Source organism: Solanum verrucosum, unplaced genomic scaffold (assembly GCF_900185275.1).
Source record: "Solanum verrucosum unplaced genomic scaffold, falcon-dt-bn FXZP01000262.1, whole genome shotgun sequence".
NCBI classification, from domain to species: Eukaryota; Viridiplantae; Streptophyta; class Magnoliopsida; order Solanales; family Solanaceae; genus Solanum; species Solanum verrucosum.
Window position 1 is genome coordinate 848,448 of NW_026020366.1, and position 26,292 is coordinate 874,739.

A 26,292-nucleotide genomic window follows, 5' to 3' on the forward strand; every position below is an offset into this window, starting at 1 on the left:
TCCTAGAACTCCTAGTGTGAACCAAACCTAAACATTTTTTGGAGGAATAATATGTTTATTCTCACCCTTTAGCCTCAAGAGGACTCTGATGATTGAGGGTTTTGAGTGGCATTTCTTTTGATATGATATACAACAACTAGAATGGCATCCCCAGTGGTTTTTTGATAGATTCAGGGTTAACATAAGAGATCTTGCCACTTTGAACAGATGCCTATTTGTTCTTCCATCAACCCCATTTTGTGCACTAGTGTAGGGACAACTAGTTTGATGGATTATCCCATTGAACTCCCTTAAGCACCAAATCTTTTATCTATGTATTATGTGCCATTTTCAGTTCACAAAATTTTTATCCGAGGCTCAAATTGAGTACAAATTATCTTATGGAATGACTAAAAACAAGAGAAACCTCACTTTTGGAGTTTTGGTTATCCTAGGGTAATAATCAATAAAGGTAACAAACTATCAATTTTCAGGCAAAGAAATAGTTTTAGGACCTCGGACATCCGGCTGAATAATCGTAATATTAGTACTTCTATTATCACTCAAAGGGTAAGAGTTTCTAGTATGCTTTGATATATTCACAAGCATTATAAAACAGAGAGTCAAACTTAGTCTGGAAAACAAATTAGGGTACAACATCTGTAAAACCAAAAAGGATGGGTGCCCCAACCGCCAATGCCACTGGGTTATTTCTTGATTGACAACCTCATTTCCTCCAAAAAAGGGCTTAACTAGAGTCTCCAGTCCCAACTAAATAGTTATAAGTCGTCATGCAATTTACAACTGCCAATCCTGTTCCTTTTTTGAAGATCCTTAAAAACACAGTGGTTAAGGAAGAACTCACTAGTACAACTTAGTTCTTCGGTGATGGGGCTAACAGATAGCAGGAAACTCAGGTACATGAAGAATGGATGATAATGTAATATCAGGTGAACAAACACCAAAACCTGTTCCAGTGATGGGGTTTAGAGATCCATTCTCAAATAAGTCTCTTTGCGACTAGGAAAGTAGTTTTGGTAAGCCTTGGAGGAGCCTGTCATGTGTATTCATAGCAGAATGAGGTACTTTCTTGGATGTAAATTATGGCTTACTCTTCCCACTCTGCATTGCTTGTAAGGGAGCAATTGATAAATAAGCTTTTCCCGGAATTTTCCAGTCTTGCGTTTTTATAGTTTGGAATATCGTTCATATCCTTTAATTTGATGTACTTGTTGATCTGTTTATCTGTGGTATCCCTTATTGCAGAGAGCATAATTGTTGCCTTATCTGACAATGTCAGTATTGCATATGATATAGGTTGAGAAGCACTTAAAAAGAATATGGACTACTGCTTACCGTGCGATGGATGACATTAAGGAGTCTGTACGAAATTCGGGTGACAGATTATGCCGGGCTATTACTAATCTAACATTGAGATTATGTGATGTTTCTCTCACACAAGTTTCAGAGGCAACAAAGACAATGGAGATTGTGTTGCCGTTACTGCTATCTGAAGGCATAATGAGTAAAGTTGAAAGCATTCGCAAGGCATCCATTGGAGTGGTTACAAAACTCACAAAGGTTTCATTCTATCTAGAAAATTGAACTAATGAGTCTGTCTTGTAGACCTTCCAGTTTCTAAAATACTCAAAATGCCATGTCTTTTCCTTCTCTATCAATCATTTCAGTCAGATCATTATGGTGCTTCTGTGCATACTTGACTGAGAAGAATTTTCTTTGCTTCGTTCTGTAATGTTCTTGGTTTATTGCATCAGAGTTGAATGTTAAAGTTCTTAGCTGGTGGTTGGCGATCATCATGTGTATATGGTAGAAGATGTTTTAGATGAAAGAGAAACTTGTCTATTCTAATCTAGTGCCCATGCAAATATCCCACCTTTTTCTTGCTTGCGTAGATCCAATAAGTTCGTTTCAGCTTCAAACAATCCAATTTGGTTCTTTTAACAGCTTTTTCAATAATTGCAGGGTGCGGGTGTTGCACTTCGGCCACATCTACCTGACCTAGTCTGCTGCATGCTTGAAAGCTTATCAAGCCTGGAAGACCAAGGTTTAAATTACGTTGAGGTCTGGCAAATTCTGTGGTTTCTGATATTGCTTTGGTACTTATTAGTGTCTGGAACATTATTCTATTTTTCTTTTCATTTTCTAATGTTTTCCTCTTTTCTTCGGGCCTCTCCCTTATCTCAGTTGCATGCAGCAAATGTTGGTATACAAACCGAAAAGCTTGAAAACCTCCGTATATCAATAGCAAAGGGTTCACCAATGTGGGAAACTCTTGATCGTTGCATTGATGTTATTGATTCCCAGTCGGTGGAGTTATTAGTACCTCGTGTTGTTCAATTAGTTCGTGTTGGTGTTGGATTAAATACCAGGTATTTTGCAAGTACCATATGTAATTTTACATGAAAATTGCAATTTGATTGGATTTTAGTCTACATTTATCTTATTCTCTGTATTGTCTCTTTTTTGAGAAAGTAACATTTGTATTAAAATCAAAGCACAAAGGTTGTGCTGGTAACTGTGTGAAATATAGGAGAAGAATATTATTGAATTGTTTTTTCTACATTATTACACATACCCTACTTATAGACACTACAATACAATCCTTTACCAAGTAGGACTACTCCTATTCCTATGACTATTCATATTCCTATTCCTATTCCTATTCTAGGTAGGATTGTATATACCTATTTCTATACTAAGTAGGATTGTATATACCTATTCCTATTCTAACACTCCCCTCAAGCTAGTGCATACAAATCCTATGTACCTAACTTGTTACAAATATAATTAATACGAGGATTGATGAGGGCTTGGTGAGATATCTGCAAGCTGGTCACTCGACTTCACAAAATTGACAATCCATCTCAATGTGCTTAGTCTTCTCATCAAATATTAGATTTGATGCATATTGCCAGCCAATCTCAATGTATTTGGTCTTCCATGAAATACTGAATTTGATGCATAATGTCAATAAAATATAGAGTGAAATTACAGTGTTGAACTTTCCAAACCAAGCCTGCACAAACTGTTTCAGGCCATAGAGTGACTTACATAATAGACATACAAGTCTACTAAACTCCCCCATGAACAATAAAATTAGGTGGTTGCTCCATATAGACTTCTTCGCAGCAGTCGCCGGAAAGTGCTCAAAATCTAGTATAAATAAATGATTGTGTTGGAACCAATAGACGAGTCGATATTAAATACGAAAGTCACTGAAAGACTGGTCGAAACATGCTCATACACTTGAGTATTAGATTTGATGGCTGAAAGTGGTCACAATCTAAGAAATAAAATTATATGGGTAGGGTCGGAATGATGGCACGACCCAACTAGAAAATAGAAATTATATAGGAAAGGTCGGATGGACGGCACGACCCTATTGAAAAAGAGAAATAATATGGGTAGGGTCGGAATGATGGCACGACCCTACTGAAAAAAGAGAAATTATATGGGTAGGGTCGGAATGATGACACAACCCTACGCAAATAAGATTCGCGGAGTCACCGGAAAGGCGAATGAAACTATGCAAATCAAATCTAAGGAGTTACTAAAAAGACACACGGTGCTATGTAACTCAGATATGAGAAAGTAGTTTGGAAAAATCCATGGTACTATGCAAATTAAATATGAAAAGTAGTCCGAAGAGATGCATGATGCTACGCAAATTAGATATGAAGAAATAGTGACCGAAAAGATGGCACGGTGCTACACAAATTAAATATGAAAAAGTAGTCATCGAAAAGATGGCACGGTGCTACACAAATACTGACGGATATGGGGTTAACACAAAACAACTCTAGGAAGTCACCGCATATTGATGCACGGTGATCTGTTTGACTAAGTTTTCTTCCCCTGAATATGGGGTTGATGCGTATATCATTGGCCCTACTTTTGTTAACATAATCGTTGGCCAGACGGGCGACATATATGGGTAATAGCCACCCGTTGACAACGGAAGCTCTAATACCATGTGACAAATATAGGAGGATATTATTGAATTGTTGTTTCTACATTACTACACAAAGACCCTATTTATAGACACTACAATACAATCCTTTACCCAGTGTTTTGGATGACGAAAGGCGAAAAGGGCCTGCCTCGCCTCGTGGCGAGGCGCTCGCCATTTTGAATTGAGGCGCCAATTAATACCAAATATTTAAAATATGTAATTTCATATATAAATATCCAAAATCTCAATAACAGTAACATTCATTAGCAAATATTTCAATTCAAAAACTAATAGTAGATATTAAAAGTCTAGAACTTGAATGACTCAATAATTCATAAGACAATTGACAAGCAATACTAGAACTCTAAAAGCAATACTCCAATGTCCTTTTTGTTACCATAAGAGGCCATTGAATTCATTATTTATGGACAAACAAATATTATATTATTTAGTATAAAACTAAATTGAGTAGGGAAGAAATAAATATAGAAGGATTGATTTTTTTTAAAAAAATATAGGCAGAGTTCAGTGAGCAGTGAGCACTGCAACAGAACAGAGCACTCAGTTCACTACCACTGAAAACAGAGCACTCAGGTCACTACTACATTACCATTGGAAAACAGAGCACAGTGACAGTCTCAGCCACTCACTACTGAAAAACAGAGTAGAGAAGAAGAAGAAAAGAAGAGAAGAACTAGAAGAGAAGAAGAGAAGAACTGAAGAAGAAAAAAAAAAGGTCTCATACTTGGCAGCAGTCGCGAAGAACCTCAACACTCGAAGGGGTCGCTATTGAGGAGAAGAGGAGTGCAGGCCGCAAAGGTGAAAGTTTTCAAAAATACCCAAGAAAAACCCTAATTTTGGCTTTTAATTACTATATCAGATCTTCAAAAAAAAAGGCGAAGCCAGTCGCCTCGCCATCACCTTTTCGTCGCCATAGCTCGCCATTTTCAAATTGTCTCACCTTGCCTTGTCGCCAAATGCGAAAGGCGAGCGCCTTTCATAACACTGCCTTTACCAAGAAGGATACTATTCATATTCATATTCATTTTCATTTCTAACAGTAACTACGCACATATCAGTGTTATCAAAGGCGCGGTTAAAGCGCACTTAAACCCTGAAGTGAGGCTCGTATTGAGCACTTCACCTCGCTTAATGTGCTCTTCAATGTCGTCATCAAGATTCTAAGAGATACTTTTCCTTGTGAATAAGCCTTTCCTGAAGAGGCGACGCTAAACCATTGATTTTTCACTTTATCGTAAAAACAACCAATTTCCTTGTCCATTAAAAAGAGAAAACTGTGGCGTTTAACTTTTCTCCTAGACACAGTTCCCAAAATATGTTTTAGATTCACCTCATCATCCCCTTTTCGGTGGTCCTTCCGATCACCGGAAACCCTCAATATCATCCTTTTTCTGTTACATCTTCCTCACAGTTCCCAAAATATGTTTTAGATTCACCTCATCATCCCCTTTTCGGTGGTCCTTCCGATCACCGGAAACCCTCAATTTCATCCTTTTTCTGTTAAATCTTCCTCTATTATGGAGGATTGTATTTATTTTGTGATAGGTTTCAAGTCTTTTGACATTGAGAGAATTAGCGATACGGCTGGTGAATGGTACGAATGGCCCCAAATACCCATAATGAAGTCCTACAGAGAAGCTTAGTTGGAAGCTTTGAAGGAAGGGATATGACCATACCTACCCTGTCGGAAGTGAGGGGTTGGACCAACAAGAATTGGAGACAAACTCATGGTTTGAATACTTACGAGATGGGGGGTGGAAAATTCTTGTTCGAGTTTGCGACAAGAGATACGGCTGAACAAGTGATTGCAGGGGATTGGGTCTGGTGTAACACAAAAGTCCGTTTGGACTGGTGGACACCAACAATAGTGGCATCAAACAGAGAGAATGGGCCAAGCCCGACCTGGATTAGAATTGTAGGCCTCCCACTTCATCTATTGTCGCAGACAATCTTCAAATCCATTAGAGATTTTTGCGGGGGTTGGGTCGAAACAGAGGAAGAGACGCAACTAAGAAATCACCTTAAATGGGCAAGAATTAGGGTTGAAGGTGACGGTTCGAGGATCCCGAAAGAGGTGACAATCCTCAATGCTGGAATTTCCTTCTCCATGCAATTGTGGACAGAGTTGCCGGTGAGATACGTTGTTGGAGAAGAAAGTGAGTCGCCCCCTATTATCCAACAATTCTCGAGGAATTATCCAGTGGCTAATAGAAGGACTGATGGGGCTGCCAGCTTTAAAACACGTGGGGTGGCAGTAAAGGACAAAGGACCTGGGCCCACTTCTAATTCAAATTTAATGGTAAATTTGGGCCAGTTCTCGCCCTTATTAAATCAAGGCCCAAAACACAATCAACATCACAAACAGCCAGATCTAACTGATAATACTAAAAAGCCCAAAAGTCTAAATGACTTCTCACGTGAGAGAGGCATGAAGGGGGAGAAAGATCTTAGAGAAATTAAAGACCTGGCATCTAAGTTCCTGCAAGCTTTCAAAAACTGGGAAAAAGAAGCCGAGGTGGAGGAAGACACGATGGGGCAAAAAGAAGGGGATGCGAAAAATGTTTCCAACCAGGAAACGACTCGTAATCAAGAATGCTCCAAGACAAGAAAAGAATCCGAAATAAGAACAGCTAATATCATGCGAGAGGCAGAACAAAACTTGCAGATACAACAGATTCATGAGGTTGACCCAGTCAATATTCAATTCCCAAGTTCTCAAGAAATTATCGAGACAGAAGCATTAAATTGGGTCAATTCTCATATCCTAGAGCTGAGCAATACCTATGGGGTAGCTTTCGAAGGCTTCGAAAAAGAAACCATAGCCCTATTAATGAAGATCGATGAGGGGAAATCAATGTTGGATAATAAGGGGTCTGGTAAGGCAGTGTCTACTCCAAAGAGTAGAATTGGGAAAAATGAACTGAGAAATTTAAAATCCAGCCTTAATGAAGAAATGGAAGGCAACAGGAGCAGGGGGAGGAATTTAAGTTTAACTTTTAAATGAAAGTCAAACTATTGACATGGAATGTAAGGGGGCTAAACGATCAAAACAAGAGAATAATGGTGAAGAGTCTAATGCAAAAATGGAAAGCGGATGTCTACTGCTTTCAAGAAACAAAGATCAGCAAGGAAGTTGAAGCAATGGCTAAGCAATTATGGTCATGCCGATGGATGAAATGTGGTTACCTGGAAGCTGAGGGTAGCTGTGGGGGTGTCCTTATGATGTGGGACATCAGAGTTTGGAGAGGGACTTTAGTTGAAGCTGGTCAATTCTCCATCACCTATGAATTTGTATCAACTCAAAACCTTTATACCTGGTACCTCACTGGAGTGTATGCTCCCCATACCAGGGATGAGAAGCTACTTTGTTGGGAGGAAATAGCTGCAGTTAGAACTATTTGTGATGGTCCATGGGCCACATGTGGAGACTTTAACACAGTTAGAGTCATGGCAGAAAGAAGAGGATGCAGTAGGATCACAAATGTGATGAAAGATTTTTCCAACTGGATTGAGGAGATGGAATTACACGACCGTCAATTAAAAGGTGGGAATTTTACATGGTTCAGAGGGGCCAACCACCACAGTGCAGCCAGGTTAGACAGATTCTTATATTCAAGGGAATGGGAAGAAACCTTCAAAAATATAAGGCAGACGATAATGCCTAGAGTGACATCTGATCATAGCCCTATTATGCTACAATGTGGGGACTGGTGGCAGAATAAGTCCTACTTCAAGTTCGAGAATTGGTGGCTCAAAGTGGATGGTTTCAAGGGGCTAGTTGATAGTTGGTGGAGTGAGTTTGTAGTTGAAGGTTGCCCTGACTACAAGCTTAGTATGAAACTGAAGTTGCTGAAATAGAAACTCAAAGAATGGAGTAAGCAAGTAGGTGGGGAACTAGGCACTAAAATAAACAAGTTGTTATCTGAATTAGGTGACATTGATCTGGCACAAGATTCAAGACTTCTGACAGAGGATGAGCTGATGGTGAGGGCTAGAATCTTGGTAGAATTGGAAGAACTGTGAAAAATTGAGGAGTCTAGGTGGAGACAAAAATCTAGGATTCTATGGTTGAAACAGGGAGACAACAATACTAGGTTTTCCCAAAGGATGGCTACTGCTCACAAGAGATATAATAATATAGCAGACTAATAATCAGCGGAGAGGAGGTCAAAGAGCCAGAAGACATTAAGTTGAATATGATTGAGTTCTATAAAAAACTCTATACTGAAACAGAGCTATGGAGGCCTTCTTTTGAGAATGTGAATTGTCCTAGAATATCCCAAGAGGAACAAGAGTGATTGCAAAGACCTTTCAGTGAAGATGAAGTGCTAAATATAATCAAACACTGTGATGGTGACAAGGCACCTGGGCCTGATGGAATCACCATGAGTTTCTTCAAAGTCTGCTGGGAGACTTTGAAGGAGGACTTGATGCAGACAATTCAAAACTTTCACCAGAAGGAAACTTTTGAGAAATCATTCAATGCCACTTTTGTAGCCTTAATCCCTAAAAAGCATGGAGCAGAAGAGTTGAAGGACTTTAGACCAATAAGTCTGATTGTCGGAGTATACAAAATCATAGCCAAGCTTCACAGAAAGAATGAAGAAGGTCATTGGGGTATTGGTGGATGAGCATCAAATGGCTTTTCTGAAGGGTAGGCAGATAATGGATGCATCAATGCTAGCAAATGAATTAGTGGACTGTAGGGTGAAGCAAAATCTACCTGGAGTCTTATGCAAGCTGGACATTGAGAAGGCTTATGACTATGTAAATTGGTCCTTCGTCCTGAAGATTTTGAGAGATATGGGCTTTGGAAATAAATGGATCAACTGGATTGAGATTTGTATATCTACTGTGAAGTTCTCCCTTATCATTAATGGCAATCCCGAAGGGTTTTTTCAGTCACAAAGAGGGTTGAGACAAGGTGCCCTATGTCACCATTCCTATTTATCTTAGCTATGGAGGGCCTCAACTCCATGATCAGGAAAGCAAATGAGAATGGGTGGCTGCAAGGGTTTTGTGCAAATGCAAATAGGGGAGAGGTTATGGAGATCTCACACCTGTTATATGCAGATGACTCTTTGGTTTTCTGTGGAGCTGAAGTTAATCAAATAAGACACTTGAGGGCTATCTTAACCATCTTTGAAGGAATATCAGGATTGCATGTCAATTGGCATAAAAGTTGTTTATACCCAGTTAACCAGGTGGCAAATATGCAGGTGCTTGCTGAGAATTTAGGCTGTCAGGTAGCCTCCCTCCCAACAAAATACCTTGGAATGCCCCTTGGTGCAAAGAACAAAGAGGTGGAAGTCTGGAATGAAGTACTAGAAAGATGTGAGAGGAAGTTGTCAAGATGGAAAAGTCAGTATCTATCCTTGGGAGGCAGAATAACTCTTATCAAATCAGTGATGGATGCACTCCCTACTTATATGATGAGCTTATTCCCAATACCAAGAAGTATAGAGAAGAAAATCAACAAATCAAGAAGAATCTTCCTGTGGCAGGGAAATAAAGAGAAGCTTGGGTATAATCTTGTTAAATGGGATGTAGTGACACTAAACAAAATTCAGGGTGGTTTGGGTATAAAAAAGTTGAGTACGTAGAATGTCAGCTTGTTGAAGAAATGGCTATGGAGGTTCTGTAGTGAAGATCTGGCTTTGTGGAGGATATTCATATCACATAAATATGGTCTCCAAAACAATTGGATCACTGAAGAAGCAAATGGTACTTTTGGATGCTCTGTTTGGAAGACAATTAGAAGACTGGCCATCTTTTATCCCCAATCTATCCTTTAGGATTGGGAATGGGGTGAAAACCAGTTTTTGGAATGAACTCTGGTTAGGAGAAGAGAATTTGAAGATCATGTTCCCAGATCTTTATATATTGAGTCTACAACAGATGGACACTATGGCACAGGTGTGGAGCACTCAAGGTTGGGATTTGATCTTTAGGAGGGGTTTAAATGACTGGGAGATTGACATAGTAGCAGAATTACTATAGACACTTAATGCATTTCCAGGTGTCACTGAAGGTCCTGACACTCCAATCTGGAAAATGCAAAAGGGATTTTCACTGTGAAGTCTTGTTACTGGAGTTTAAATTCTAATCAGACTATGGAAGTGGAATGGCCTTGGAAACTAATTTGGAAAATCAAGATCCCTCACAAGGTTTCAGGTTTCACTTGGTTGGCAATCAGGAAAGCATGTCTAACCCATGAAGTGTTACAAAGAAGAGGTATACAGATTTGCTCAAGGTGTTACATGTGTGGGGAAGAGGCAGAAGTTAACAGTTACCTTTTCTTACACTGCAGAACAGCTGTAAATCTGTGGGACATGTTCTTATGTATACTTGGAGTTAACTGGGTAATGCCCGAGACTACTTTAGACTTGCTGAGATAGTGGGAAGGAGTGGGCAGAAGAAGAAGATCCAAAGAAGACTGGTGGAAGTGCATCCCAGCCTGCATTTGGTGGATATTGTGGAAGGAAAGGAATGAAAGATCACACGATGGGAAACTTAACAACACTCAAAAAATCAAGATGAATAGCTTGAGCTTGCTGTATTTTTGGTGTAAACAGGATTTGGTGGGGGAGGTAGATAGCTTAGTGGATTTTATAGCTCAATTGTAAAGTTTTTGCCCAGTTTCGGCTTTTGAAACTACCCCCTGTGGGGCTGTAAATCCCACCTCATCATGCTCTGCTGATGAGTTTTGACATGAATATAAAGTTAGCTTTATAAAAAAAAAAACAATCAATTTCCTTGTCCATATATTTGTTATTTATGCTTATAATTATTAGTCTTGGACTGAACATATATATAGTTGTATGTTTTCTCTATTTGCACCGTTTCTCAATAAAGCTCACGCTTTATTTGTGCTTTGCACTTAAAGCTCCAACAAACCTTAGAGCTTTTTTGTGCTTTTTGCTTTTGATATCACTGTTACATATTCCAAAAGTAAGCAAAAACCTATCCTTGCTCTTCTTACAAGGATTTTATCAAGTCTATTATGGATTCATCATCATTTACATAATTTTCTTTGCACCAAAACATAATCAGCAAGATACAATTCATTTTTAACTTCTGAGTAGAGCTGCTTGCCTGCTTCTGCCTTCAAAATGGAACACCTGGCATTCCTTTCCTTCCAGGTTATCCAACAAATGCAAACTGTGATGAGGTTCCACCATTTCTTTCGCCTGAAATTTCCCCCCTGATTGTACCAGTACCTCGGTAGGGTCAGTTGTAGTTTTTGGGATAGACCACCTGATTCCAACTATACTTAAAAATAGTTGCAACAGTTGAGAAGTGACACTACAGTGTAAAGACACGTGGCTATTTAACTCTGAATCTTCACTGCATAAGTAACATCTGGAGCTCTATTTTAATCCTTCACTGTCTGTTGTACCCTGGAATAACCCCACCTGGTTTTGTATTCAGCTACTCTGTCAATTTCTCAATTTCCCAGTCATTGAGCATTCTTCTGAAATTAGAGTACCGTACCTCCATACTCCACATCTCTCCAACAATCTCTGTATTGTATGTGTGACTTGAATGATTAATTACCTTTTGATCTCAAAAATTGAAGAGATCCTATTTGTTTGGTGATGAACCGCCATTGATCTAGTTCTGAATTCTCATGTCATGTTATTTGTTCTCCTATTGACAGGGTTGGTGTTGCAAATTTTATAAGCTTGTTAGCGCAGAAAGTTGGCGTAAATATCAAACCTTTTACAACCATGCTACTGAGACTTCTATTTCAAGCTGTTAAGGAGGAAAGAAGTGCTACTTCAAAACGTGCGTTTGCAAATGCTTGTGCCACAGTTCTGAAGTATGCAACTCCTTCCCAGGCCCAGAAGTTGATTGAAGACACTGCTGCTTTACATCTCGGGGACAGGAATGAACAGATTGCATGTGCAGTTTTATTGAAAAGCTACTTTTCCTCAGCTACTGATGTTTTGGGTGGATATAATGATGTGATTGTGCCAGTAATATTTATTTCAAGGTCAGACTCTATCTTTCCTTTCTCTATTTCATAGCCTGTGATGGTGAATTTTATGTAATCTTGTTTCATGTTATGTCAATTTTCCCAAGAGAAGTTAGCATTGTCCCAGTAATCTTGAATTTGCTGTCACTTCTTACATGACAACGCATCTATGTGTATAAAATGAGGTAACCTTAATTATCGAAGAAATCTATATATTGCCATGTTATCTTGTTCAAACGAAGTATAGAAATGTAAAAATGAACATAAAAATTTACATGCCATGACAACCTAAGCAGTATGGATTTGGGATAATGGGACAATGCTAACTTCTCTTGACATGACAACAAATTCAATATTACTGGGACAGCGAATTCAAGAATATTATATTATCTTGTTTCAAATACATAAAATGGATTTAATTTCTCTCTCCGGAGTAGTATAGTTAGGGAACCAGTTATCTGGTATCCTGTTCTACACATGAATGGCACTTTTTATTGCCCAATTCTCTGAGTTTGGATATTTGGGAGAAGTTTGTAAGTTCGAGGTCAGGATAATACCTGCTTTTAACGTCAATCTTGCATGCTGTTTCTTGGTTCTTTTTTTCCCCCCAAATTTGCATACTGGTAGGTTTTGCTGTCAGTTTCTTTCTATCAATTCTCCGTAAGAATATGCCCTCTTGTTTCACTAAATCTTCTGTTGTCAAGTGTTGTCCTTAGACTTCCAGTTAATGATTGACGTTCTTCTTTATGGTTTGAAGTCCAGTTTCTGATATTATTCAATGATCATGATCCTTATATTTTCCTTCCTTGGTAATTCTGATTGAGTCCGGTGCTTTATTTGTTGGCTACTGACTTAAGGGCCACCTTTGACAAATATTTTATGTCATTTTAAAATGGAAGTGTTATGAAGTTCTTGAACTTCTAGTGGTAGGACAGCCTGATGTAGTAGTCAATGTGAACTCTGAACTTTCTGTTTATTCTACCTCCACCACCTTCCCTTTTTATTGGGAAATGGTAACAAGTACCCCCATCCCCCTCTTTTAGAACAATTTTTAAATACTTGCAACAATATTTACATAATTGAACCTTCTACTTGAGCTTGCAGGTTTTGTCCGGTTGTAATGCCAAGTATTTTAAATTTCTCCTAACGGTATTTTCTATGACCAGTGCTTATCAATTGAACCAATAAATAATCTTATGCAGATTTGAGGATGAAAAATCTGTTTCTAATTTGTATGAAGAAATGTGGGAGGAAAATATGAGTAGTGAACGGGTTACTCTTCAATTGTACTTGGGGGAGATCGTTGAGCTTATCAGTGGAGGAATTATGTCATCCTCATGGTCTCGTAAACAGAAGGTACTAATGATCTTTCTTATATTCACTCCCAATCCTAGATAAGTGCATGGAAATTTAACTATCTGCAGTTTTCCCCTTGCACCTTAGCGAAAAAGGTATTTTGGGCTGTTTCAAGAGTTTTACTATCCTATTCATCATGCAGGCTGCTCAGGCAGTAAGTAAGCTCTGTGACATCCTTGGTGAGGTGGTTTCCTCACAGCACCATGTGCTCCTCTCATCCCTCTTGAAAGAAATCCCTGGACGCATATGGGAGGTAGGAATTGGTACTTTTACCTTTTTATTTCCTTGGGTAAACTGGTATTATTTCTTCTCATTCACTCCATTCCAGTTTATATGGTAGCCTTTCCATTTTGGGATGTTCCAAGATCTTATAACATGATTCCGTTGATAGTAATATTATTTTATGCATATTTCACAATTTTTTAAAGAATTTACATCACTAAACTTTTTCAACTTTCAAATTTTGCAATATTTTCACAGCCAAACTAGCTTTTCACTTGGTCATATATCTATATATATATATATATATATATATATTCCGTGCCACTATATTGTTAGAATTGGAATAAGTATATGTAATCCTACTTAGAATAGGACTAGGAATAAGAATTAGAATAGTAATAGTAATAGGAATAGTATATATTTCCTAGTTGATAAAGGATTGTATTGTAATCTAAGTTGCTCGGACTCTTCACTTTTGGTGCCGCACCCGTGTTGACACACTACATGGGTGTGGGATCCGTGTCCGATTTGGTCAACTAATTTTGGGTACTTTGACCAAAATCGATGGAGAAAGTCTGGACAGTTTTAATGATTTCTATAATCAATACAAAAGCTAAGGTGAAACTAAAGAAAATGGAATACCTTTTATATAGAATTTGCTATGTCACTCATTTTCCTTTAATCTTTATCCAAGATTCTCCTCAAGTTCTCATCATAATATCTCATAATTTAGGTTTTATAACTTTATTTTTAGATATTTTAATTATATTTAGGCGAATCCCCGCACCCGTATCCATAATCCCCGAATCTTAAAAATTAAATCATGAAGGATCCGATCTCTAGATTCGCACCCGTATCGAACACCTGCACCCGAGTCCGAGCAACTTAGATTGTAGTGTCTATAATAAGGTCTCTATAATAATGTAGATACAACAATTCAATAATATTCTTCTCTTATATTTCTCAAATGGGATCAGAGTAAGGTCCATCTGCGTTTGGACTCTCACTCCACGCTTCAGTCGGGCCTGGGCGTGAAGGGGGGGTGTTAGAGCGGGTAACAGTCCCACATTGGTTGGGTAATGAACTGGTTTTTGGGGTTGAGTTAGGCCTAGGTGATATATCTTTACATGATATTAGAGCATATCTTTCCGGTGATTACTTTTTTCATATTTAATTTGTGAAGCACCGTACCATCATTCTGGTGACTACTTTCTCATATCCAATTTGTGTAGCTCTGTGTCATCCTTCCGTTTACTACTTTTTATTTGATTCGCGTAACATCATTTTTTCCGGTGACTACTTTCTTATTTGTGCAGGGTCGTGCCATTATTGCGATCCTACCCATATAAGTTCTCTTTTTCCAGTAGGGTTGTGCCGTCAATCTGACTCTACCCATATAATTTTGATTTTTCAGTAGGGTCGTGCCATCATTTAGACCCTACCCATATAATTCTCTTTCTTAGTAGGGTTGTTCCATAATTTCGACCCTACCCATATAATTTTATTTCTTAGATTGTTACCACTTTCGGCCATGAAATCTAATACTCCGACGCATGAGCATGTTTTGGTCAGCTTTTCAGTGACTTTCGTGTTTAATATCAACTCATCTATTGATTCCAAGATGATCCATATATTTATACCAGATTTTGAGCACTTTTTGGCGACCGCTATAATGTGAATAAGTTTATATGGAGAAACCACCTGATTTTGTTACTTGGGGGGGGGGGGTTAGTAGCCTTTGTATGTCGATTGCGTAGTTCACTCTATGGTTTGATATAGTCTTCTCGAGCTTGGTTTGGGAAGTTCAACATAGTAATTCAAGAGTTTGGCATGACTCATAGTGGGGCTAATCATTTTGTGTTTTATCAGCATTCTGCATAAAATCTAGTATTTCATGAGAAGACTAAGCACATTGAGATTGACTGTCAATTTGTGAAGTCGAGTGATCAACTTGCAAGTATCTCCACCAAGCTCCTCACGATCCTCGTATTAATTACATCTATGCTAGGTACATATGACTTGTATGCACTAGCTTGAGGGGGAGTGTTAGAATTGGAATAGGTCTAGTAGCCTTTGTATGTCGATTGCGTAGTTCACTCTATGGTCTGATATAGTCTTCTCGAGCTTGGTTTGGGAAGTTCAACATAGTAATTCAAGAGTTTGGCATGACTCATAGTGGGGCTAATCATTTTATGTTTTATCAACATTCTGCATAAAATCTAGTATTTCATGAGAAGACTAAGCACATTGAGATTGACTGTCAATTTGTGAAGTCGAGTGATCAACTTGCAAGTATCTCCACCAAGCTCCTCACGTTCCTCATATTAATTACATCTATGCTAGGTACATATGACTTGTGTGCACCAGCTTGAGGGGGAGTGTTAGAATTGGAATAGGTATATACAACCCTACTTAGAATAGAAATATGAATAATAATAATAGGAATGAGAATAGTGTATAGTTTCCTACTTGATAAAGAATTGTATTGTAGTGTCTATAAATAGAGTCTCTCTGTAATAATATAGATGCAACAATTCAATAATATTCGTCTCTTATATTTCTCACATATATAATACAAATTCTTATTTTCTTAAAACTCTGTTCAATCAAACAACATCAGATAAAATGAAGCAGAGGAGTAATGCAACATGTTCAGTTTTCGATAGACCCTTTGCTTAGAGGTGAGTAGAGAGGTTTCCGATAGACCCATTCAATGTCTTAAACTTTGTTCGATCAAACAACCCGTGAGATAAAATAAAAAAAACATGTCATAGTGAGGTCTGGGCAGGGTGGTGTATGCAGACGTTACCTTTACCTCAGAGGTGAGATAGAGAGGCTGTTTTCAATAGACCCTTTGCTCAAGACATAAATAGATTAAAGAAAAACGTAATGGAGTACAAGAAACAATAGGGTTAACAACAAATAGTAGCAGAAAGTACTACAACCAAATAATACTACAATCAAGCTACACGAAACAAAAAATATCAACAAAATCGAAGAATAAGAAACTACAAACATAGCCCTAAGACTACTAGTAAGGGCACCACGACAATGCACTCCTACCTACTAACCTTTTATCATAATTTGCGTCCTACGCACCATTCTATCTAAGGTCATGTCCTCAGTTTACTGCAACTGTGTCATGTCCCATCTAATCACCTTTTCCCAATACTTCTTCAGGCTACTGCTTCCCGTATCTTGTCTTCCATTGAAGTCACTCCCACCTTGTCTTAGATATCGTCATTCTTAATCCTATCCCTCCTAGTAAACCCATATATCTATCACAACGTCCTCATCTCTGCCACCTTCATTTTCTGAATATGAAAGTTCTTGAGTGGCCAACACTCTGCCCGATACAACATAATTGGTCTAACCATCACTCGGTAGAACTTGCCTTTAAGTTTAGGTGGCAACTTTTTATCACACAAGATTTTGGATGCGAGCCTCCATTTCATTCACCCTACACCAATACGTACATCCTTGTGTATTTCTCCATCTCCTTAGATAATAGACCCAAGATACTTGAAATTACCTCTCTTTTGGATGGCTTGTGTATTAAGCCTCACTCCCACATTAGTGTCGTGTGTCACCTCACTAAATTTGCACTCTAGGTATTTTGTCTTGGTCCTCTGCTCAACCTAAACTCTTTAGACTTCAGGGTTTGTCTCCAAAACTCCAACTTAGCATTAACTCCTTCGTGAGTATTGTCAATCAAAATTATGTCATTTGGAAATAATATACACCATGACACCTCACCTTGAATTTGTCGCGTTAATACATCCATCACCAAGACAAATAAAAACAGACTTAGGGTTGATCCCTAGTGCAACCCCATCAACATTGGGAATTGCTCTAAGTCCCTCCCACTATTCTTATTTGGGTCTTAGCTCCATCATACATGTCCTTAATCGACCTTGTGTGCACAACAGGTACACTACTAGCCTCTAAACACCTCCCTAGGTACTTTGTCGTGAGTCTTTTCTAGGTCAATGAACACCATATGTAAGATCCTCCTCTCCCTATATTGCTCCACTAGTCTCCTTACGAGATGACTGGTTTTTGTAGTCGAGCGTCCTGACATATATCCGAACTGGTTCTCAAAATACTCACGAGCCTCCTCAACCTCAACCTCAACCTCAACACCACCCTCTCCCACACCTTCATAGTGTTGCCTAGCAACTTGATACCCCTTTAGTAGTTGCAATTTTGAATGTCTCCCTTGTTATGAACAACATTGCCACAATACTATATAAAATTTAAATTATGTCTTGAACTATGTTTTCAAACTAACAACTATCACATAAAATGAAGCAAAAGGAAGTACTATGTTGTTTCATAACATGTTTTTTCATAAAGTTACCAATTTAAAAAAAGAACATGTTTTTTCATGTTGTAAAAGTTTTTTCTTTTTGAGAAATATTGTAATAGTATTTTTTTTTTACCTATGATCACTACATCATGCTTTGCTTATCATCAAACTGCTTGTATATGTGTTGCTTGTGTGTATGTATATATGTTACTGATATGTATTAATGATCATATACTTCCAAAATGACTAGTTTGTAATCCTCCTACTTTGTTAGTGTTGTGATCATCTAAAATCAGAGGGTAAAAGAGTTCTAGTTGGAGGAATTTCATCTTAGAGTGATTTTTGAATTATGATCCCATGTTATTCTTTTATCATACTAAAATTCAGTTCGTAAACGAAGATCAGTATTATGATTATTTTTTGTTTAAATCCAATTAATATGGAATATGAGTATATGCAGTGAATCCAATAAGAAAATTATGTGTAACACTTCATATTATAGTAGTGGAGAGAGGGGGAAGGCCCACGACCTAGATCAAGTGAAGTGTGTCAAAGATGAGGATAACAAAAGTATTGGTGGAAGAGGCACACATTAGACGACGATGACATGCGTACTTATATACTCTTAAATGAGACGAGTATAGGATTATTGTGATGGGTGATTTTGTAAGATGATGAGGGGAAGAGCAACCGGACTAGATGAGATCCTGGTGGAATTTTGGAATAGTGTAGGCAAAGTAGGTATGGAATGTGTAACTGAATTGTTTAATGTCATTTTTAGGACAACTAAAATGCCCAATCAATGGAGGTGGAGCACTGTGGTTCCATTGTACAAGAATAATGGTGATAAAATAACTATAGGGACATCAAGCTACTAAGCCACACTAAAAAGTTTGGGAGAGGATGGGGGAGATTAAGATGAGGAGGATGTGTCTATTTTCAAGAACCAATCCGGATTCATGCCAGACTGATCTACTACTACAGAGGCCTTCATCTCGTTAGGAGATTATTAGAGTAGTATAAGGATAGGAAAGAAACCTGCATATGGTGCTCATCGACCTAGAAAAGGCATATGACAAGGTCCACTAGGGGTTTTGTGGAGATGCTTGGAGTCTAAAGGTGTACTCATGGCACACATTAGAACAATAAAGAACATGTATGATAGAGCCAAGTCCCGAGTAAAAACAAAGGAGACCCAAAACACTTCTCGGTAGTGATGGGGTTGCATCAGAGATCGACATTTAGCCCCTTTTTGTTTTCTTTAGTGATAGACAAGTATGCGGCATATCCCAGGGGAGGTATCATGGTGTATTTTTTTTTGCAGATGACATAATATTGATTGACGAGATATGGAACAAAGTTAGTGATAGACTACAACCTTAGAGTCTAAATGCCTCAGGTTGAGCAAGACTAACAAAATACACGGAGGCAAGTTAAGTGACACATCACAAGAGGCGATGAGAAACTGAAGGTTGATACTCAAGTCATCCCCAAGAGAAGAAGCTTCAAGTATCCTAGGTCTATAATCCAAGGAAATGGGGAGATCGACAAGGATATCTCACATCATATTTGAGCCAGGTGGATGAAATGGAGGCTTGTATTTGGTGTCCTATGTGATAAGAATATGTCACAATACTTAAGGTAAGTTCTATAGAGTAGTTGTTAGACCGACATTGTTGTACCAGCGTGTTGGCTGAAGAACTCTCATGCTGAGAAGATGAAGGTAGCATAAATGACGATGCTTAGATGGATAACTAATCATAGTAGGAGAGACAAGATTAAGAACAAAGATATATAAGGCAAGATTGGAGTGCCTCCGTGGTGGATTAGATGCGGGAAGTGAGGGTGAGATTGTTTAAACATGTGAAGAGGAGGAACATAGATTCCTCAATGAGGAGTTGTGAGAGGTTGGGAATGACAGTTCTGAGGAGAGGTAGACCAAGGAAGAATGCACTGGTAATTAGACAAGACATGAGTCGTGACACATCTTCAACTCACTGAGGACATGACCCTAGATAAGAGGTAGTCGAGTTATTGTCTCTTTTCAGTGGTAGCATGATTCTAGTGAGCACCTAGCTAACATTATCTTATTTGTCCATTGTATTACTATGGTTGTTTATTATGCTTTGGTTATCTTTAGACTTTACTAGTTTTGATGTCAGTATTTTTCTGTCTTTAATATTTCTATCATAGATTTTGTACTGTTGCATTCTCAAAACTCTCCTGAAATTTATTTTTTTCCTGAGCCGAGGGACTATCAGAAATGTCCTCTTTTCCCCACAATGATAGGGGTAAGGTCTTCGTACACCTCATCCTCCCCATACCCCATATGTGAGATCACACTGGTATATTTTTGTTACAACTTGCTTCATATTACAATATATTATTGATGCAGATTCAAGTTTGTGTTGCGAGAGATCATGTCAAACCACGATAGTTTAGGGTTTTTTCAAGAGAAAATTACAGCACAATGCCTTTGGCCCATCTAGTTTACAAATTATGTACACAACGTATATGTAGTGTATAATTTATACTAATATACATACCTATACCTCTAATATACACACACATACACACCATATACAACCGAGTGTATATGTAGTGTATACTTTGGCCATGTTTGGTAAACTAGATGGCTGAATGATATGTATTGGTAACCATCCCTTTTTGCAATCTTTGAAGGCTTAATTTATCACCCAGATCTTTTACTTAAACCCGTACAGAATATCGTGCTTATTGTTTAATTATTATCATAGTGATAATTTAACAGAAAAATGCATTGATATGATTCAGGGAAAGGATGCAGTACTCTCTGCGTTATCTGCACTCTGTATGTCGTGTCATAAATCAATTTCTGCTGCTGATCCTAACACACCAGATGCCATTTTGAGTCTTATATTATCTGCATGTTCAAAGAAAACGAAGAAGTATCGTGAAGCAGCTTTCTCCTGTCTTGAGCAGGTATTGTTTGAGCACCTTTATTCATGCAGGCAGGGAAATGCAATCTTTTTTGCCTGAAATATCTTACAGCAGTTATGTGAATAATCTTCTGTCTATGAAATATTTTCATTTTTTTATAAAACCGTGGTGTCCGGGCTAGCTGCCATCTCCCACATGCAACAGGTACTCGATAACTCTTTCTACTAAGGGTAGGACGGATGGGAAGAAATCACCTAGTGATTTTTGTCTCTACTTGGATTTGAACTTGAGGCTTGAGACCTCAGGTTCTGAACCCACTTCATGGGAAGTAGATAAAAGTTTCAGTTGAGAGAGCTTTGGAGAAAAGCATATTTGTCATTTTAGTGTCTTATCCTGGGATTGTCTTCCCACATTGATTGCGGTATAAAATTATACTTCATCTGTTCCTATTTATATGTCACCATTTTAGATTCACGTCTATTAAGAAATTATGTAAGTTTACCATTGTACCCTTATTTAGCGTTTTCTTGAAGTTAAGTTTTCAATAAATGAACATAAATTATTTTATTTTGATTAATTAAATTTGCCAATGAACATGAATTAATCATTTAGTTTTCCTATGTTGGTCAAATTCATACTTTCAAGGCTAATAACTCTCAAGGGTAAAATAGGAAGAATAGTGTTATTATGTATACAATTGTGTTATATATAATCCTGGGATTGTTAATCTTGGAAGCAAAATCTTAACCAAACGCAAGATAAAATAATCTTGTATCTTTTCCTGGGATTGTTATCCCTTGTGACACAATTTAAACCACCCTTAAGTGAAATGAATTAAACCTTCATAGTTGAATAGTATCACATCATTCAGACACATTCAACACTGGTAGATAGGATTTTGAAGATCCAATCTTTTAGCTTCTTCCATAATCCAATAAAATATGCTTTAGATAATGTAAATATAGAAAATGGAACTTTATTGTGCAGCGGGAACTGAAAAGGTACTGACATGCATGATGCTATACGCCTACTTTGCATAGGTATATTCTGAAGCAGTATGTATGTGGTATAGGTTCAAAGTCTCATTAAGACATTTGCTTGTTAAGTTTGTTAACTCTTCTGAAACCTTCAGGTGAGTTGATCCCCCACCCCGCACACACAATCTCTCTTCTAGGTAAAAAGATCCCCAATAGTTGAAGAATGCTCAAAACCATAACTTATGTCAAGAATGTTCAAGATTTTGCACCAAAGGGATGAAAGGTGAAAATTATGCATAGCAAGAAGTGGATAACTGGATAGATATATGTGGATCTAAAAGCAAAGCTTTCAATGAAATAGAATACTTGCATGTATTGTTAAGCTGGAGCACTGGGTTTTGGCTAACTGGAACTGTCTTGAGGACTCCTTGCTATTCAATCAGAAATTCCAGAATGTTTTCAGAGAGAGTTTTCTACCTCGAGGAAATGTTATGTCATATGGTATAGTTAAATGGAGCAACATAGTTGTTGAGGATCATACAGCTGACACCAAATTGCTTGGATTAGTTTTCTAGAGGAAATGTATGTCATATGGTATAGTTAAATGGAGCAACATGGTTACTGAGGATCATACAGCTGACACCAAATTTCTTGGATTGAGGCATAGTTGTTGTTTGCATGCTATAATTTGAAAGGCAAGGAACTTACATTATACTGCTGTACTGAAAGTTTCAACAAATCAAATGCGCTTTGGGATAAAAGTTGGACAAAATAGGTGGATTTAGTACATATGTTGTATGCCGATAGGGATGATCTTTGCACCCTTGCTTGCTTTCCATATACACTACAAAATAATTTGGGTAGAAAGTAATTTACTTATGCTTTATCTAGATTCTGCTTTTTATTGTCTAGTTTAATATTTGATCATTTTGTGTAATGTTTTAGCTTCCTCATGTTTCGTGGCATTAAATACTATTTCCTTTGGTCATCTCTCCTTTCAGGTTTTAAAGGCGTTCAATAATCCAGACTTCTTCAATAAAGCTTTTCCACAATTATTTGACATGTGCACTCTGCAAATTAATACGACTGGTCAGAATAATTTGTCCAGTGATCTTAGAGGAGGTATTGCATGAATTATCTTATTTGTCATTTCCCTCATTAAAGATGTACAACAATTTATGATGCATATTTTATTGTCTTTGAATCTGTTAGAATAGGAATAGGAACAAGAATAATATATACAATCCCACTTAGAATAGGAATAGAAATAATATATACTATTTAGAATACTACGTAGAAAAGGATTGTATTGTAGTTTTCTAGTTGGAAAAGGAGTCTAATATAGTGTCGATAAATAAGGTCTCAATGTAATAATGTAGATACACAATTCAATAATATTCTTTTTCAATATTTCTCACATGGTATCGAGCCTCTACAATCTTGGTAGAGAATCAAAGAGCTTCCGCTGCCGGCAGGCAGCTATTATCCATATATGTCACCCGTCTGGCCAACGATTATGTTAGCAAAAGTTGGGTCACCATGTATCTTTCCAGTGACAATTTTCTCATATCTTATTTGTGTAGCACCGTGCATCATTGTTGTGACTACTTTCTCATATCTTATTTGTCTTTGTGTCATCTTTCTGGTTACTAATTTCTCATATCTGATTTGTGTAGCACCATGCCATATTTTCGGTGACTATTTTTTCATATTTGATTTGTGTAGCACCGTTCCTTTCGGTGAATCCTTTCTTATTTGTGTAGGGTCAGTGTCATCATTGAGACCCTACCCATATAATTTCTCCTTTTTAGTAGGGTCGTGCCGTCAATTTGACTCTACCCATATAATTTTTATTTTTCAGTAGTGTTGTGCCATCATTTCGACCCTACCCATATAATCTCTTTCTCAGTAAGGTCGTGTCATCATTCTGAGCCTACCTATATAATTTTATTTCTCAGATTGTGACCACTTTCAGCCATCAAATCTAATACTCCGACGCATGAGCATGTTTTGGCCAGATTTTCAGTGACTTTCTTGTTTAAATCAACTCATCTATTGATTTAGAGACGATCCATATATTTTGTACCAAATTTTGAGCACTTTCCGGTGGTTGTTGCACGGTGAAGAAGTCTATATGGAGCAACCACCTAATTTTGTTGCTCGTGGAAGGGGGGGGGGGGGGAGTTTAGTAGCCTTGTATGTCGATTACGTAAGTCACTCTATGGTCTAAAATAGTCTTCTTAAGCTTGGTTTGGGAAGTTCAACACTGTAATTCAGGAATTTATCACTATGTGTTTTATCGACATTATGCATCAAATCCAGTATTTCATGAGAAGACTAAGCACATTGAGATTGTGTGTCAATTTTGTGAAGTCAAGTGATTAACTTGCAAATATCTCACCAAGCCTCTCATCGGTCCTCGTATTAACCATATTTGTAACAAGCTAGGTACATATGACTTGTATTCACCAGTTTGAAGGGGAGTATTAGAATAGGAATATGAGCAAGAATAATATATACAATCCTACTTAGAATAGGAATATAAATAGAAATAGTATATAGAATCCTACTCAGAAAATGATTGTATTGTAGTGTCCTAGTTGAAAAAGGAGTCTAAGGGAGTGTCTATAAATATGGTCTCAATGTAATAATGTAGATACACAATTCAAGTTAAAAGCTCTGAAGTCCAAACTGAAAGAATGGAGTGCGAGTACATATGGGAATCTAGAAAAAAAGAAGGAATTGCTTACCAGAATTATTGAGTTTGATTGTATTCAGCAGAGTAGACCTTTAACGGAAGAAGAAGTTGTCCAGAAAGCAAATGTGGTCAAAGATTTTGAAGATTTTGCAAAAAGGGAAGAGATAGCTTGGAGACAAAGATCAAGAACATTGTGGATTAAACAAGGGGATAAGAACACTAAGTTCTTTCAGAAAATTTCAAATGCTCACAAGAGGATAAATCACATTGATAAACTAGTAGTAGAAGGACAAGAATTGGAGGAGGCTGCAGACATCAAAAGAGAGATTGTATCCTTTTACCAGAAGCTGTATAGTGATAGTGAGAACTGGAGGCCATCTTACAACATGAATCATTGCCCTTCTATCAATACAGAAGAACAACAACAATTGCCAAAAGACCTTTTGAAAAGGAAGAAGTCCTATTTGGGCTTAAGACTTGTGTCATAGACAAAGCACCAGGTCAAGATGGGTATTCTATGGGTTTTTTTGTAAAATGCTGGGAGATTGTGAAGGAAGATGTGATGGCAACTATTCAAAACTTTCATTCACATGAGCTTTTTGAGAAGAGCTTTAATGCAACTTACATTGCTCTCATTCCAAAAAATAATGGTGCCAAGGAATTGAGAGATTTCAGACCAATCAGTTTAGTAGGAAGTGACTACAAGCTGATATCCAAAATTCTCACAGAAAGACTAAAGAAAGTGATGCATAAGCTAGTTGAAACACAATAGATAGCCTTCCTGAGATGTAGGCAAATCATTGATGCAATTCTCATTGCTAATGAGTGTCTAGATTCAAGAATAAATGACAAGATTCCAGGAGTTATGTGCAAATTGGATATAGAAAAAGCATATGATCATCTCAATTGAAACTTTTTGCTTGGAATCATGCAAAGGATGAGATTTGGAATGAAGTGGATGAGATTTTGCATAAGTACTGTCAGATTTTTAGTGCTAATAAATGGATCTCCGAAAGGTTTCTTCCTTTCTGATTGAGGACTGAGACAAATGAAAGGTTTCAATAACATGATAAAGACAGCTCACATTAATGGTTGGATAAGGGGCTTTAATGTTGCAAAGGATGGGAATGCAAGAGTGGAAGTCACACATTTACAATATGCAAATGATACTCTTATCTTCTCTGATGCAGAGGAGAAACAACTCAAGATTTTGAGGGTAATCCTTATTCTTTTTGAAGCAATTTCTGGTCTCCACATCAATTGGAGGAAAAGTCACATTTTCCCAATCAATGAAGTGAATAGAATCCAACAACATATAGAAGTCTTGGGAGGAGAGATAGGGCAGTTGCCAATTATCTATTTAGGGATGCCTCTGGGAGCAAAAAGCAAATCCAAAGATATTTGGAATGGAGTGGTGGAGAGATGCAAGAAGAGATTGTCCAGATGGAAAGCACAATATTTGTCCAGAGGGGTTGATTAGTCTTGATCAACTCAGTCTTAGATGCCTTGCCAACTTATTTGATGACAATTTTCCCCATTCTAGCCAAAGTAGAAGAAAGAATTGATGCCATAAGGAGAAATTTTAGTGGAAAGGAGATAAGGAGTACAAAGGATTCCATTTAGTTAAATGAAAAACTGTAATCCTATCTAAAAGCATGGGGGATAGGTATCAGAAATTTGAGAAAACATAACAAAAGCTTGCTTATAAAATGGCTGTGAAGATTCCCTAAAGAAGAGCAGACGCTGTGGGTTAGGGTGATCCAAGCAAAATATGAGAAGCAAGATTTCTGAAAGACTAAAGAAGTATTTTTTGCTTATGGCATCAATATGTGGGGGTCAATCAGAAACTTGGCGCATGTT

At 37.7% G+C, this 26,292-nt stretch overlaps 1 protein-coding gene across 1 annotated transcript in view; it reads left to right on the top strand.

The window, feature by feature from the left end:
* The window catches only part of LOC125837888 (uncharacterized), a 59,431-nt gene that overhangs the window by 27,211 nt on the left and 5,928 nt on the right, over positions 1–26,292 (top strand). Inside the window, 8 exon segments of the mRNA XM_049516961.1 lie at positions 1,297–1,560; positions 1,963–2,061; positions 2,185–2,369; positions 11,634–11,969; positions 13,154–13,307; positions 13,450–13,560; positions 20,632–20,799; positions 22,736–22,856. Of these exon segments, the coding sequence (XP_049372918.1) occupies positions 1,297–1,560; positions 1,963–2,061; positions 2,185–2,369; positions 11,634–11,969; positions 13,154–13,307; positions 13,450–13,560; positions 20,632–20,799; positions 22,736–22,856 (1,438 nt within the window).